General features: G+C 45.8%; 1 protein-coding gene across 1 annotated transcript in view; it reads right to left on the minus strand.

Moving 5' to 3' along the window:
• The window catches only part of USP7 (ubiquitin specific peptidase 7), a 55,838-nt gene that overhangs the window by 19,785 nt on the left and 18,818 nt on the right, over window positions 1-17,235 (minus strand). The window contains exons 2-6 of the mRNA XM_059895882.1: window positions 10,548-10,652; window positions 5,283-5,481; window positions 3,212-3,350; window positions 2,466-2,554; window positions 583-691 (exon numbers count right to left, since the gene is read on the minus strand). Coding sequence (XP_059751865.1) covers window positions 583-691; window positions 2,466-2,554; window positions 3,212-3,350; window positions 5,283-5,481; window positions 10,548-10,652 — 641 coding nt within the window. The remainder of the gene's footprint in view (window positions 1-582; window positions 692-2,465; window positions 2,555-3,211; window positions 3,351-5,282; window positions 5,482-10,547; window positions 10,653-17,235) is intronic.

Below are 17,235 nucleotides of genomic sequence, written 5' to 3' on the forward strand. Positions count from 1 at the left end.
AAACTTCAATGCTACTGCAACTAACCACACTCAACTGTCCCCAAGACATCATCCTATCATGGTAATTAACGCTGCCTGGAAGAACGGTGCGAAAAGGACACGCCAGCAGACCAGCCGATGGTCCCCCCAAACCCGGGAGTGTCTGCTGCCTGCGCTGCCCCCCTGCTCGCACCACAGTCCTGAAGTGCGAGTAACTAGCCTCCGTTAGATTTTATATTTTGTACAAGTTTTAGCTATAGTAAGTGAAAAATTAAGATTCCTGACCAGGACTTTTTCAACTAATCAATTTTAATATAAAACTTTTCAAATGTTGCTGCTAATGACTTTCATATTTTTAAAAAAAGCTTTATTATTTCTAGCCCAATAAAGTGAGGTTTGTCGGCTGTGGTAAACTTTTCATCACCTGAGTTAGCTTCACAAGTGTCCGAACACTGAGGACCAGAGCTATGTACAAGCGTAAAGCAGGGCCCTCCCTGGAGACGCGGCAAGAGACAAGTCTGGCGGCGGGGCTTTGCTTGCCCCTTAATACTTGAGAGAAAAGGGTGGGTGGAAGGTTGAGGGAGAGAAACACCATCCATTTACCTTTCGTAGTTGGTTTGTGAAAAATAAAGTCTGCAGCAGGCTGTTCATGTAACAAGTCGCTCCCTGATTCTTTAAACCGACATAGCCCGTGTGCTTCTTTGAATCCCACCTACAAGATCAGTTTGAGGTTGAGGGAAAACTGCACAGGACACCTCCTTGCTTCTGCAACGTGTGTGGGCGAGGGGACTGGGGGCCGGCACCTCGCTGCTCTGCACCACCACCTCCATCCCACCATCCTGACATGGGGTGACGACGTCCGAGCACCCGCCTCCAAGTGAGTAGCTCGTCGCCAAGCTGGCAGTTATCACACGGCTCCCTCCGGCGGTCACCAGTTTTGTCTGCTCAAGCACGTGGGCCAGTGCGAACTCAGCCCGGCACCGGAGAGGCAGCCTCCGCGCGGTCTGCTGACAGCAGCAGTGCCGTCATTTACCCAGAGCAGCACTCTCAAGAGAGGAGTTCAAGTCTACTTCTATCAGACTGAGTGTCAGTGCGGCTCCCTCACACACACATCGGGTCACACGTGTAGTCAGCACAAGGTGGGACGGGAACAGCCGAAACCCCTCTTGTCTGTAGCGTCACGTACACGGGAAAGGACAGGCATGCATACCGGCAGGTTCAGACCTCAACTCCAAGAGCCGTTTCCCTTTACTCTGTTATACAGGTGGTTGGTTAGGAGAGAGAACAGTCTGTACCTTCTCGCCCCCAAGAGTTAACAGGAAGCGGAAGAGCCCTCCCCAGCGCCACCCCCTCCCCCTCTGTGCACGGTGCAGATGTGTGACCGGTGTTAGACATTTACTGTGAGGTCAGGCCAGCAGGACTCTGATGCCGGGGGTAAGAGGTTTTTGTAAGACTGAACCAAGATACCTGTTTTGATTGGTAAGTCTGAAAAGCTCAATCTACTTTCTTAGTCAAAAGATGTATCATAAGCATAGGGGGCATGTTTTCTAAAGGAGGGGGAAAAAACCCACAAAAAGTTTAACTAGAAATACCATCTTTTTGCCCCCCACTCCTGGTACCTGAATACAATTCAAGAGTATGTTTTGAAAAGGCTACTCAAGAAAAGGCTGATTCCTCTGGTAGCAGCCCAATGAATATGAAAACTAATAAATCTTATTTGTTTTGAAATTTCCCAGGGCCACATGCAGGCCACCTTAGTCAGGACCTGGGCTGAATGACCGCCCTTCTGGGCTGTCGGCTGCCCATCCCACCCGTAGGGTCAGCCTGCGCACTCATGCCAGAGGAGGGCCACGTGGGAAGAGAAACAACAGGAACAGACAGGGGCGCCTACACTTGAGTCCTTCCCACCTAGACTGCACTTTGTTTCTTCGCTCCTTGGCCTTAAGAGTCCTGTTCGTCTACAACCTGATCCCAAGGCACCATCTCAGCCCTCTTCACATTCTCCTAGTGCCCCGCCCACCCCAAACTTCCCTGCCGGGTGTCCTTCCTTACTCACGCCCTTCTCCCCACCTTCAATTCCCCCAGTCCGGCCTCTTGCCCACAGACCGCCTGGACCCAGGGACGGAACCCTCTCCTCCCAGCGCCACCCCACACCACAAAATAACAAGCACATCTGCTGCTGCAGTTACTGCCGTCAACTCCTCTGCCCGAGTGATCTTGGAGGTTCTTTGAGGACAGAAAACCATGCCTGCCTTGTTCAACATAATTATATTCCTAGAGCCCAGCAGAGTGTCTGGCACATAGAAACTGCTCAATAAATCCGCCACACAAAGGCATGAACGTGAAGCTGGCACACATCCGTTGATCTGGTCTGTGTGCCAAGGGGTGAGCACACAGAGGGTGCTTATCTGCTATATATGCTCCTCTGCTCCTTTCACTAGAACTAACGACATCTCTTAATAGCATCCAATTAAAGGAAAACTTACGCAACTCCATGGGGGGCATCCGCCTGTACAAAGACTTCAAAAGTAACTTTGTCATCATCTATAAATCCTTTCTCAGGATCAGTCACTTCCTATAAAAAAAAATAAGAATATCCAACTTGCATAAGAACCCGCAAATGCTCACTTCTTTCCAAACAATTACCCTGTACTTAATAGATTAAAATACTACTTTTTCAAAACACCTAAATTGTGCTTCTAGTTTTGCAGTGCTTCGGCTTGTTTTAAACAATGTTCTCTGAGTGAAAACAGCAAAAGCTTGGATGCCTCCTGGAGGAATGGGAGGTGTTAGGGGCTCAGCGTCCACTCAGCAGGCAGGGTCTGGGGAGGCTGCCGAGAGCCCACACTAGAGCGCTGAGCAGGGCGTTCCTAAGTCCTACTGGCTTCCACCTCCGCAAAAGCAGCCCAAACGAGCTGACTTGAGAATTCACTGGTTACAGGAAACCACCCCGCACTATGCCTGCCTCAGTATTATTTCTTTTAAAGGAAACCTAGCCTATTCAGGAAAGCTACAAACTACCTTACAATGTTTGACCAAAACATTGAGATGAAGTCCTGTTGGCTGCTAAAAACTTGACGTAGGAAACTGGAGAAAACACATTTTCAGTTACCTATCCAACTTACAAAGCAAACATTTTGATTCTAAAATGAATAGATGGATGTGAAGAATGGAGAATTAGGGAACAAGGAACAACACTCAGATTATTCAGTCTAAGTACATTGTTACTTACACTCCAGGCCATGAAATTGGAAAATCCCCAATCGTTCTCTTTATGGAAGAACAAATGACTGATACGCCGGCTGAATGACTTCTCATCATCTCTGTAATTTATGATCTTCAGCACCGCTTGTGCATGACAGGACCAAGACCTGTTCAGGGAGGACAATCTAAGCCTCAGTCGACAGATTTACCTGACTTCTACACAATTTTTAAAACAGCACACAAAACCGCCCATATTTTTTCCTTCTATTTTTTTTAGACGGAATAAGGGGACACACATTATCTTTAAAGGAGAAAGAAGTGAAGAGGGTCTGGGGGTGCCCTTATGTGGTCTGGAGTGATTTAACTCAATGCTTTATGTCTTTTTGAATTTTTAAAATTTTATTTATTTATTTTTGGATGTGTTGGGTCTTCGCTGCTGCGCGCGGGCTTTCTCTAGTTGCGGGAGCGGGGGCCGCTCCTCGTTGCGGTGTGCGGGCTTCTCATTGTGGTGCCTTCTCTTGTTGCGGAGCACAGGCTCTAGGCGTGCGGGCTTCAGTAGTTGCGGTGCGCGGGCTCTAGAGCTCAGGCTCAGTAGTTGTGGCGCAAGGGCTTAGGTGCTCCGCGGCATGTGGGATCTTTCCGGGCCAGGGATCGAATCTGTGTCCCCTGCATTGGCAGGCAGATTCCTATCCACTGTGCCACCCGGGAAGCCCCTATGTCTTTTTAATTTCTAAAAGGTTTCAAGTTTTTTACTGGTATCTATAAAATACAAGTGTTTGAACTTTAAATACTGTGCTTAGATTTTACAAGAGATGATAGCTTTTTGGTCAGATAATAGTTCTCGTACCTAACACGGCTATTACTTGAATAGAAGAATGATGATAAAGCTACTTTTTAGGTGAACAGACCTAAAGCTGTAGGCTCTACTAATAAGTGTCACTCCTGCCCCCCTCAGGTGCTGTGAGGCTTCCAGGCCGGGCTGTATAGGGGGCTCTGAGCAAGGATGCCACCACCCGAGAGTGACTGCAGGTGCGGTTGTTTGGGGCAGACCCCAAAAGGGCCCCTGGATCAACGTGTAAAATGTTTAAAAACCAACTTAAAGTGGAGCTTTTATAAAGGAAGGTGTTGACTGAACTCATTCGACTGAGCTTTTTATAAAGGAATGTTTCGACTGCAGACTCATCAGAACAAGGGCAAGGGCAGTGCTGTTCCCGCGGGGATGCCGCTCGCTCGGGATGCCATCGCTGGATGTGGACTGCTGGATGTTTCCCAAACTACCGTTCAGGTTCAAGTTGTCTGTCAGACTAAAACCAATCCAGCCTCAACGCTCATCAGAAATCAGATCATAATGTGAACTGAACACAAGAAGTAAAAATTTGGCCAAGGCCCTGACTGCCCCATAAAACTGGCTTCTTAAATACTCAAGTGAAGAGGAAAATGAAAGCTTTGGCAGAACAGCTGGAACCAGCGCCCTTTGGGGAACATCTTCATCAAGGGCACCAAGGGCCACAATTGGGGTGGCAGGGAGACGTGGTCAAGGAGGCAGCTTTCCTGTGGGTTCATGGATGTGGAATGAGAAAGGGTGACAAAGTGATCTGGGATCCATCCCTTCAAACAATCTCTCAACTGTGCTTCTGATAAACGTTGAACAGCGACACTCTGCTTTTTAATTTTAACTTTCTGAATAACCCATAGAAATTGGTTAACATACAGTGAGGATGTCTGCCTGAAGAATTTTCCTTAACTACAATTTTCCCCCCTGGCAGTTACTGGTAGAATAAGAAATACACCTGGTAATCCAGCAGTCAGCTAGTCCAGATAGGCCCTGATTCCATGTTCCACGGGCAGGTAGATTCTAACACACAAAGTTCAGTTTTTTATTTGCAAGAAAAATTTACACCTTTTCTAGTCTGGATATAATACCTACCAGTGAGTTTCAAAGAGGGAATTGTATTTAATATAACTTAAAATCAAATGACTATGTAAAGGTAGAAAGGGAATTCAAAGAGAAATCCAAAATTCAAAGAGGCCAATTTGGCTTCCAATAATGTACTAGAACCATTTGTGGATTTGTAATTGCATCATTTAAACTGTCTTACGTGGAATCAGATTCAGCATTGCACTGGAGAAAGAATCCTACGCTTTTTTGGTGTGGTCTGTCTGGATAAAAGCGTGGCATCACCATAATCTTCCATGGCAGATTTCGCACAAAACACGGAGGGCTAAGGACCGACTCACTCAGTCTGCTGAAGCGCTCGACAGTGAACTGAAAGGTTGCCTCGGAGCGCCAACTCGTGTCTGCAAGAAAACGCTTTGTCAATCACCAAGCCTGGCATTGTCAGACAACACTGAAAGCAGCACAAACCTGGGTTAACCATTCTATATTCAACTGCTAAAACCTAACCCTTCGGGGAAAGGATAGCATCATTTCCAATTTCGTAACCATCTAAAACTGTGAGATGACACATAGTTTGTGTAAATGAAATCCCAAACTCAGAGGGCTAGCAACACACACCTGCATTCCCCACCAGACGAGTTCAGCGTGATTAAGAATGTCTATTCTACTCTGTCTTACTTCCCAAGTAATCCGCAGTGAGTGGAGAGACTGGAGAAAAGGAGTAAAACTTCTCATGTCACATCTGTTCAAGGAGAGGACTTGAGGAGGAAAAGAAAAGGGCTTGAGACTTGGGCTGAGTGTGGAGAAGAAACATGAATTTGCAGGCAAACAAGAACTTCCGAGGAGTGGGCGACAGCCATTCCTGGGAAGTGCAGCACTGTTTAGAGATAAAAAGATTCCTAAGAAGTTAGCTAAAAATAAATGATAACTTCATTAGTTCACAATTTTGGTGAAGTATCAGGCTAGATTCTCTAAGGGGAATTATTTGAAAAAAAGAACGAAGAGACTGGCATTCTTTTTGACATGAACAGAATGAACTGTTAAATTTACTCAGCAAGACCAAAGGCCAATTTAAGAAATCAAGATTTCCTCCAATAAAATGCAAAAGCACTGATAAGAATTAAACTAAAAGTCACACTTGGAATTCCAGCTTTTTCTGTTGCTGACTATTCCTTTCAAGTGACCCAGGCTGTGGATTAGCTTTGACAAACCCAGCAGTGTCCATGCTTCTCCAGCTCTCCCCGTGAGGGGAGCAGCTGTCCCAAGGCCAACCTGTTACCGGCCAGCACTTTTATAAAACATAATAAAACTGCCGCAGGAAGGCCAAATTGCTAAACAAGTTTCTAAGTGCTTCCTCTCTCTGTGCCTATCTCGTGGCAGACTGGGGACAGTTCACAGGCCCAGGGGCCAAGGGCCACACTTGGTCTACAGAACAACAGGAAGGCCTTTTCTGGCTGAGAAGCAGGTGCTACTTTGACATCCCTGACCCCACACGCAAAGTGGGGTTCGCAGGTCTGTGCCCTCAGCCCGTCTCTACACTTCACTCAGGTCACTGCGGTGCAGACTTCTCCGCACACAGAACTGCCTCCGCTGTGACTGAATTTGTTCTTAAGAAAACATGTCCATCAGTCCTCATGAGAGAGTAGTATTCTTTACCAAAGAAATAAAACCCAAAAGGATGTGTAACAGCGCTTTTATCTTCGTTTAAAGGCTCTCCGTCCCCACTTTTTTTTTTTTTTACTACCCGTAACCTGGCTCAGCTGTTAGCAGAGAGGCCCTCAAAGGAAGAGCAGCTGGACGGGGGCGTTTTGCATTCGAGCCTCCTCAAGGGGCAGGTACTACCCTCATCCCTTGCACAGATGAGAGTCCATGGAAAAGACAAGAAACTTGTTCCAGAGAATGAGGTCCAGAATGGCTGAGGAGAAGAGTGGGCCACTCCTCCACAGCCACACAAATCATATTTGAGCAGCACCTAAACCCCACAAGGTAGGCAAGGGCAGGTGTTACTTAATTCCCACTTTACAGATGAAGAAACCGAGGCTTGCTGAGGGTTAAGTGGCTTATCTCATCCAAGGTGTCACGAAGTGAGCACAGGGGGTCTCAGCACCCACACTGAGCCCACTGACCCTGCCTCTGGTTTGTAAACGGCCATCCTAGCGTTCAGGTGACCAAACGCAGAGCCCAATAAAACTGGCCTGCTGTACAGTGATGGCAGGACACACTCCTGGGACCTAAGGACATTATGTCACAAGCCCCCCCCCCCCCTCCTAACTCACCTACTTGACTGTCAGTTACCATTCGGGTCTTTGTAGGATTACAGTTTTATACAAACAAAAAAATGATACACATTATAAATGCCTTTTTGCTCTTCCTCAGGACACTTTGGTCAAATTCCTCAATTAATCTTAATTATTAAATAGGACCACACGACGGTGAGCTCAGCACAGCATGCATCCAGGAGCGGGCCAGCCCGTCAAGGCCAAGGCTCTGGGTCTCGAGCCTGGCGCCACCCTGGCCCCCATGTGCAGTTCACACTTGCTGAATCACACACTAGATGTGAGATTCTGCCTCATGTTCAAGGCACAGGATTATCTTCCAAAGCATGCTAATTAGGAAGTTTAACATGAGATTTCATGTCAATAAAAATGTCACCACCCCATAGCTCCAACCTCTTCATACTGTGTGGCGTTGGTGGTATAGAGGTGAGCATATAGCTGCCTTCCAAACTCTTCATACTAAATGAATAACTGAAAACCTGTATTAAATACCAGGTCAAGACAGGAGGGTCTACAAAAGAGGAGGAGACATGAAACCCATCTCTGGCAGATAGGGCCGGCCTTGTTACCCTCCCCTAAGGGAGCTACATGAAAAAATGGGTGGAAGGTACTCGGGATTCCATGTACTATTTATGCAACTTCCTCTGTATCTATAATTGCTTCAAAACAAAACTTTTTTTTTTTTTTTTTTTTTTTTTGGTAAAAGTAGTATACTTGGGATTATGAAGGATACCTTGTATCCTGCAGGGTTAGTGTTTCATCCAAACAGAGACTCAAACCTGCCTGAACACCACAGAGCACTGACTTACCTACTCCAGCATCTTATCGTAAATGACAGGATGGCAAGTTCGTGCTACCTGCTGCCCTCACGCATCTTGTCAGAAATCTCGATAACCCACCACTTTAGGTCTTTTAAAAAGAAAGGCGGGCCTGAGGTTTCCCCAAATGGCGCTCTTGCAGTAACTGTGTCAAACATCAATTATTCATTCTAATACAAGTCTTTGCAAATCCTAGTTAATTCCCAGAAATAAGGTTTTTTTCACGGGTACCAACAATCTAGATCTACAACAATCACTCTCTACCTCTACTAAACATTTTTCCAACCTGTGTTGTTAGCCACTCAACTGCTGTGTAAGAAACTCCCCCTACTAAGAAGGCCTCTCTGTACAAATCAGATTCTAACCCGGTGTTTCCCATACTGTGTGCCCTCCAAAGATGTTAAAAGGAGATTCAGCAAAAACAGATTCTAACGTTCAGAGGCTTGGGGAATCATTAACAAAAAAAGTCTTTTGGAGAAAGATGTTAGGAGGCTGACAGCTTAGACGTACTTTAAGAAACATGCTTAATTAAGCCAGCACTCCTCAAACTTCCTAGATTTCTGATCACTTTTCACAACGCACGTATCCTGCCATTAAGTGTTTCAAAATACCTATCACTGCTGGGAAAATGCTGCTGTAAACGAAGGCTTCTACTCCTACAAAGAGAACCATCTCCCTCCCGCCCCCCTTGCCAAAGATAGGATCTTTCTCTCTCCTGACCCTGGGCCTTTCGAAAGGCCAGGAACAAAGTGTTACTGAAGATCACTTCTACTTTCTCCTGTAACGTGCTTTTCCCATCTGGTAATTCGCAGTAGGAGCATTTCTACTTTTAGGTTCTATAGCACCATTATTTACTACTAATAATTTAGTAAAATTTGCCTCAAAAGGGATTTTATGTACATTATGATCTCCTTATTGATTCTCAAATGAGGCAATCTGGGGCCCCCAGGAGACTTCTGGCCATGTTTAGAGACATTTTCGGTTGTCACGACTGCACGGGGTGGTGGGTGGTGGGGGGGGTGACGGGTGACACTGCCATCCTACAGGGCACAGGACAGTCTCTTCCAACAAAGAAGGATCCACCAAAAAAGGCATCAGAGGCCAAGAGAACATGCCCTTTTATCCACATCTGTCTCCTCCCAAGCCCTCCCCGTAAAAACACCTGGGGAAAAACGAGAATGAAATTGCTCTGTGGAAACCAGAGCGGGAGGGCTCTGATTGGATTGGACCGCTCACTGCTCCAGGAGAGACTACAATCGATTCCTGACTCACGCCTGGTACATCAGACCTGGTTGTGCCTTCCCAACTGCACTCTCTGAACCTCTTTTGGCATCTCCGGGGTCTGAAATAAAACCAAGAGCCCAGCAACCAAGAGACCACACCCACACCGTTGCCCTCATCTGCGGTGGAAAGTGCACTCCACAGGTAACAAAGCAGCGGGTCAGACCACGCCTCTTTACCTTCCTCAGATATTGCCTCAGCCAGCTGCCAGGGGTAAACCGCACTGTGAGAGAACTCTCAACTACGGCTGCAGTTTCTCATGGAGGCTGAACTTTTGGCAGGAGGTCTGAACAGCAGTCCTTCTGGTGGTGCAGCCCGTGACTGATGGTTTCTTTCAACTGCCCCGTTACACCCCTGGGAAGGACACAACCCTCATGAGGATTGATGGACATGCTTTTGACAGAACATGGTTTCATATTACACTGCAAGATTCCAGGGGCTGCATAAAGTGATTACTGGCTGCTACCTTCTCATGATTTCAACCTGGCAAATGCACAGGTCCCACAGTCTGATAAACTATAGCGAAGAAATAGCCTCGAAAGAAAGGCTTTCCTAGGCACAAAATGTCCATGCATGTACAAATGCATACACTTTCCACAGAGAAGATAAAGACCAAAAGTCAGTCTGAGGGACGAAGCCCAAAGCTCGATTCTGGTTTCGCACCTAACCGGAGTGGGGAGGGATTATTAGCTACAAACAACTGATATACTTGCTACAATAAGAATGCAATGGAAAGCCACGTTCCAGTGTCTAGAAGTATCGTGCTGCAGACGAAAAGGAAAGGACAGTAAGATTTACTTGTGTTCTGAATACTAGGAGTGGCTGGAAAATTAATTGCAGGCCTGGGCAAATACCCATCTATTACAAACTCCTGTATTTCAACCTTCTCTCCTAGGCTGGGGAAAATCAACTTACCTTGAAATTTGTAGGCAATCTTGAAATTTGAAACCAAAACAGGCTCCTAAATTTTCCTCAGATACAACCTCCTGAAAACTAGCTACCCTTAAGAAACTCAGAAGTACTCAAGGAAGAAACGTCTGTTTCCGACACAGGTTTTTGCCCAATGCGCGTAAACAAAGCCCAGGTACTCACCGTCCTCCATGTCTTCCTCTGTGTTGTTGTGCCCATCACTCATGGCTACATTCCCGTTGATAACAGGGTTTTGAGTAATTCTTGGTGGGTCATCTGTATCTCCAGCTTTAAAGAAAACAAAGAAATTCCATGATTTTTCCCTTCATGGCTTGAATTAGATAAAAAAATATATATATACTTGTACTTTGACAATTTCCAGTCACTAGTAAGTTCCAATTGTGCCAAAATAATTGCACTTTAACCCAAAAGGTATTTACTAGTATGTTTACTAAATATAAACCTTTGTTTCTTTCAAAATGCTAAATGGGACTTGAAAACACATTATACCTCACAATAATCAGCTCCATTTGCAATGACGTTTATTTTGACATAGGTCCACGGTTTAAAAGAAGAATTTTAAAAAGCCTTTGGCGGGATTTAGGATTTAAATAGCCTCTACTGCCCATACTTCACATGTAAATCCTGTCCTTCCAGCATGTCAGAATAGCTCACTGCAACTAATGCTGTTCTGTTTGCCTGTACAGTCGGCTTTCCTTGGCAAATCAGACACTCCAATAAAAATTAAGTGTCTCAACTACAAACAGGAGATGTGGTTTTGTAAATAGCTGCATAGTTGTGTCCTTGGACTCCAATACTCAGAGCCTTTACACCGTTATGATCAGCAGTCGGTCTGATTCAGCACCATGGAGAGCACCCTCCCCTTTCCCCTCTAGACAAGCTCCAAACTCCAACTGTCAGGTTACTTTTCTCAAATAATTCCTGAATATAAACCATCCGTTTTTCCTTCTTAAGCATCTCAAAACACACGTTAGAAATCCTTGGAAGCTAAGAAACAGGTATTACTACTCAAATTTAGACCACTGCCACTCCTGATACTTTTGTTTTATTAAGTATCAATAATATACACTTAATTAGCAATTGTGTTAAAAGCTGTCTATGAAAACATAAATTTTTAAACTGACCCCTCAACCATGACATCCTGACAGAAAAACTGGGGGAGGTAAGTAGGGAAAGGAGAAATCCCTTTCCCTGTTGCTTAACTAGCTTGAACTCTAAACTCTAAAACTTATATGCTTAAAAAGCAAAATGAAACATTGGGTGCTTTGACAGAATTTCCACATTTATCCTCCTAAATCAACCATTTCAGGGAATTCCCTGGCGATCCAGTGGTTAGGACTCTGCAATTTCACTGCCGAGGGACCAAGTTCAATCCTCGGTCAGAGAACTAAGATATCCTATCCTGCAGGCCTCGCAGTGTGGCACCCAAAAAAAAAAAAAAAAAAAAGTATGTATATATATATATATATATATGCGCACATATATATTAACCACCTCAAACCATCATACAAAATATTTTATGAGGAAAAACCCTATGAAGGCCTTTGAAATAAACAGCACATTCCACCAATGGAATATTATGCAACAGTTTTTTTTAAGGTTCTCAGTGTACCTATATGAAATGTTCTGAGTTATATTAAGTTTTTAAAAATTAAGGTACCAAGCAATATATATCATCATATGCAACCCTTGCTATAAAAGAGAGAGACTATGTTGGAATAAGAGTGTGTAAATTCTTATTTCCCTTTATACCAATCAGCAAACACTGGGAGAACACAAACTAGCAAGAGGTTCTGTAGAAGCAGCAGTAGAGTGATTCTTCACTGCAGACACACACACACATCACATGAATGCACTATAAATCTTAAAGTAATTTGCTTGACGTATGCCTGGTACTTTTAATTTAGTTCCTCAGTTCAAATCCAGCCTACGGCAAGAGCTTTAAAACATGGTCTAGAATGCACGAATGCAAAAGTGACAAAGGTTTCTCTGCAGGTGGCTCCTAAACGCAAGGCAAGTAGGGTTCTGCAGCTGAACCAGCTCCTCCTGAGCAACGTCCCATCTTTTACACACCATGGGTACACATTCCCGCTGGGCTGACCAATTTTCCACCCTTCACAGGCCTGGAGACGGTGATCCAGGCTGGTGGCTGTGAAACTGCAAAAAGCTGCTGGTTGGGGGCTTCCCTGGTGGCACAGCGCTTAAGAATCTGCCTGCCAATGCAGGGGACACGGGTTCGAGCCCTGGTCCGGGAAGATCCCACATGCCACGGATCAACTAAGCCCGTGCGCCACAACTACTGAGTCTGCGTTCCACAACTACTGAAGCCCACGTGCTTAGAGCCTGTGTTCCACAGCAAGAGAAGCCACCTCAATGAGAAGCCCACGCACCACAACGAAGAGTAGCCCCCGCTCGCCACTACTAGAGAAAGCAGCGCACATCAACGAAGACCCAACACAACCAATAAATAAATAAATAAATAATAAAATAAAAAATTAAAAAAAAAAAAAAGCTCCTGGTTGGCCCAGCATGTACGTGAAGAACCTGTCCAGCAACAGGCCCTCCCAACCAACTGCCATGGGACCCTTGGAGAAAAGGTTGGCAACTCAAGTCTAGCTCCTAAGGGACTGGATATCCAGTTAAAAAAAAGCTTCTCATAAAAATGAGTTAGTTCAACAAGAGGATTAAAAATTTAATTAAGACACGGTAAGTCCCTGGACCAGAATTAAATGATGAAAGCGCCTGATACCACAGTCTGTATTAGGCTTCCAGAAATATCCTAAATGATAAGGCTGTCTTTATCATCAAGGAAGAAGTGCAAGATTGGCACGTACATATATTTATCACTCTATATAAAGTGATCCTGTTCCTGAATTTTATATCCTGCCTAGTTGGAATTTTCCCAATGTATTAACTCTCATTTGGCCAAATATGAACTACAACACTAATTTTTTTGACACACAACAGTTGCAAATACCAATGACAATATGGTATGCCTCAAACACATAGACAAGAAGGTCTCTGATATACTTAAATGTCAAGGAGGGGAGGAAAGCAATTATCATTCTGAAATATATACATGACACCCAGAAATACAAAAGGAGATCATTTCCATTACTCATGATTGGTAAGCCTTTTGACAACAACCTTGTGATAAGTACCAGCGGCATATTTTAATATATATGTGGCACAAAATACCTTTTTTAAAGAGTGACTTTAGAAACACAAAAGGCTCCCTTGCTTAGTTACAAAGCCTGCATTTCCTCCTCTTTTACTGAGGATGCCCGTGCTTACATCCAGCTCTTCTCCCCACAGACTTCCGTTTGTGATGTCACAATCCAGAGCTACTGACCCCAAAGAACACTGGCCAATTGCTATGGAAATGATGTGGTGCTGATTTAGCACCTGAATCTCACTCCTGGATGAGGAAAATAGAAAATTCCAAATTGCTGGCCTTGACATTTTCTATCACTTCCCAAAGATTTCTCAAACCTCTCCCCAAAAGGCTGGGTAGAGGGAACCACACAACCCCATTAAACCCACCTCACGGTCTTCCAACTAAGAGTCTATACACTGCCACCAGGAGGTACCTGGGCCACGAAGATCCAGCCATGCCCCAGAGTCACTCTCCACTCAGCCCCCCAGATTTCTCCTCAAAAGTCCCAACTAGTGATACAACCCAGTGAGCAAAACCACGGCTCAGTTAAAATGGCAGAACACGTGGATTACCACAGAGGCCACGGGCCAACACTCGGTCCCTGAATTGGTCAAGCAGAGCCTAACCAGCACATCTTAAGCCCCAGTCCAGCAGTTCACCCTGACTTCCAAGTCAAAACCCCCAGACTTCTGCTTGGTCCTCCTCCTCTCCTCTCTCCTGGCATTGAATCCATTTTGAAGAACATTACAAAAAATAGGGGGTTATCAAGGTAAATTAGAACACTGATATCTTTCCGCAAGTCCAAATACACTGCAGAAGGACTGTTCAGAAATGGCATATTGGTTCTGAAAATCCACCAGCGGCGTACGGCCCCCACTCTGAGCTGAGTCACCTTCTGGTCCAAGCCCACGGTTCCCTGCCATGTCTGCATGGCTCTGCAGCAGAATCTTCTGGGGAGGGGGCGGGGTTCTCTCGGCCGCATCAGAGTGACTGCACAGAATCTCCAGGAGCTCTCCCTCAGAATTCTTTTTTTTTTTTTAAAGCGCCCCACAAAATTAGGGCCAGAAGCATATTCAAACAACCTCATCAATTTACACAATCACCTTCAAAACAGAGAGTATCAGGGCGGGGGGGAAAGAAGTCTGGAGTTACTAGTTCCCTCAGGTGTTGATGTAAGTTGCTAGTGGGGGAAACCAGGTGAGGGGTCCATGGGAACACACTCTACTAACTTTCCTGTACATCTAAAATTAACCCAAAATTTCAAGTTTATTTTTAAAAAGAGAACATAAGAAACCCTCAAGCCTAAGAGGCAAGGAATATAGCTGATATTAAACTTATACAGGAAAATTTTCAGCATGAAGCATCCATACAAGCATGTCTGAAATTCTCACGTAATTAAAGGTAGAGAGAAAGGCAGCTTAGAGCTGAGATACGAAAGAAAGTCTCCCACACAGACACTGGGTGGGTGCACAGAGCATAGCTCTTCAGGAGGGGCCGGCCTGGGAGGGAGGGCTTGTGTCCATGCTGGGGCAGAAGCAGCAGAGGAAACACGGGGCACGAGAGAAGGATCTAACGTCTGCTCCCAGGATTTCACAAATAAGTAACTCCCAAGTACTGGTCCCTGTTGTGTGCTGGGCGCTGTATGAACATTCTCAGGCAGTGATCATAGCCCGGGATCAGGCAGAGCGGGGTGTTTACAGATGGACCCAGGGTCCCGGCTGGACTGTGAGGGATGTTGCCCTGGGCCTGTAAGCTGTGGAGCGGCTACTCTCTTTGCTTTTCCTCCATGAGACAGGAGTGGCCCTTCCCTAAGGAGGACTGCTCACCCTGAGATAAAGTATGTTAGATGGAGCTCCTGAATGAAGCCAGAGGCACTAGTCAGGAAGAAATAAAGAAGGAAGTCCTGAGCAAAGAGGCACAATGCTGTGAAAAGTTCTTTAGCCACAAATACTTTAAAAATGCCTACTCTCACCATTTTGCAAAATTATAGTGCAATATCACAACTGGGAGAACGACAATATACTGACCCTCCTCCTATTCACTTGCATGCATTTCATGATGTGAGGTCTGTGTGTTCCCCACACTCAAGATACTGAGCAGCCCAGCACAAGGACCCTCAGGCAGCGCTTTTACGGCCACATCCACCTCCCTCTGTGCCCGCCCCAACCCCCTGGCGATGGGCAATCTTCTCCATATCCACAATCTGCCATTTCAAGACTGGACACAGGGTATGTAAGTGACCTTATGGAGCACCTTCGGACACTCAGCATAACTCCCTTGAGACTCACATGGACAATTCATTCCTTTATCCTGCTGAGAGGGTTCTGTGGCAAGGACATGCCACCCTCTGCTCGCTCAGATAGCGGCAACATCCGGGTTGTTTCCAGTTTGGAGGCATTACGAATAAAGCGGCTGTAAACATTTTTGTACAGGTCCTGAGCAAAGAGACAGGTATTTTTACTTCAGGATTTTACAGAATAAATGAAATGCTCAAAGAAGCAAGGCAAGGGGTGCAGCGATAAATAAAGGGAAACAATGACCTCCCTGCCTCTGATACAAGTAAAAGGCATGCCCAATGTTCATGTACATACACGTGCACAAGATACAAGCACTTTTACTATTCACAATACGTGCATCCCAATTCAAGATCCATATAGATATGCGTACATGGATTTGATTTTGAATAGCACCATACCATTATGTCATGATCTACTCACCCATTCCCCTACAGATGACTCTTCCCGGCCACCACCACCCCCTTTTTGGCCATCTGAGTGACACTACAAGCAAACAACCGTACAATGATTTTGTCCTGCGGCACGCCGTGTAACTGTATGGTCATCTGTCAGGGTCATCTTTCTCACACGCACTGAGCTCCCACAAGCAGTGCTCTTTCCCAGTGGCAAAGATCAACAACGCATCCAAAGCCACTACCAAGTGGCCCTGCACAGCCTCCTGCACCAAGTTCTCATGCTGCTCAGGAGAACTCTTCCAGCGCCATCACTTATTTTCAAGAATTCAGATATAATTGATTTCCCAATGTTCTGATCCTCAAAAAACCTGGCTCTAAACTCAAAGAAGCAAAGAGACATCTGATAACTTGAAGGTGAAAGACAGAAGATGTACCACTCCTACTAAGCCCAGCTGAGAAGCTGAGCTGATTAGAGGGAGGGGGAGGTGGGGGACTGGGAAGGCTTCCACAAAAGCAAGGACCCACAGGTGTCAGCTATCACACTCCCTAAGAAACCAGAACCTCCCGGGCGTTGGGAAACAACTCTGGACGCCCCCAGAAAACCTACAATTCTCTGGGAGAATTCGATGGCTCTGTGTCAACTCCAGTCCCCTTTGGGGGAATTCTCAGGCAAAGCCAGGCCTCGCACAGACTGGGGAACAGATCCAGATCCAGTCCTTGGGCAGAACCTGGAGGTAAGCAAGGATACAAAGGTATGGAGCAAAATCGCAGGTCTGAGCTGTCTCAGCTCTCGCCCAGGCTTACCAGTCCTGGCAGCCGCTGGGTGGAAAGGAGTAGGTGCTGACCAGGCAGCAGGGCCCATTCGCCAACAAGCTCACCCCCGCCCCCCAGTCAGACAAGGGCCACAGTGCCTGTGGGCCGTGAGGAAGCGCCCAAGTGCTTTCCAGCCCTCAATCCCTCTGTGAAACCTCTTAGAATGGAAAACTGCAACCATGCTTCAA

Source organism: Balaenoptera ricei, chromosome 15 (genome assembly GCF_028023285.1).
Source record: "Balaenoptera ricei isolate mBalRic1 chromosome 15, mBalRic1.hap2, whole genome shotgun sequence".
NCBI classification, from domain to species: Eukaryota; Metazoa; Chordata; class Mammalia; order Artiodactyla; family Balaenopteridae; genus Balaenoptera; species Balaenoptera ricei.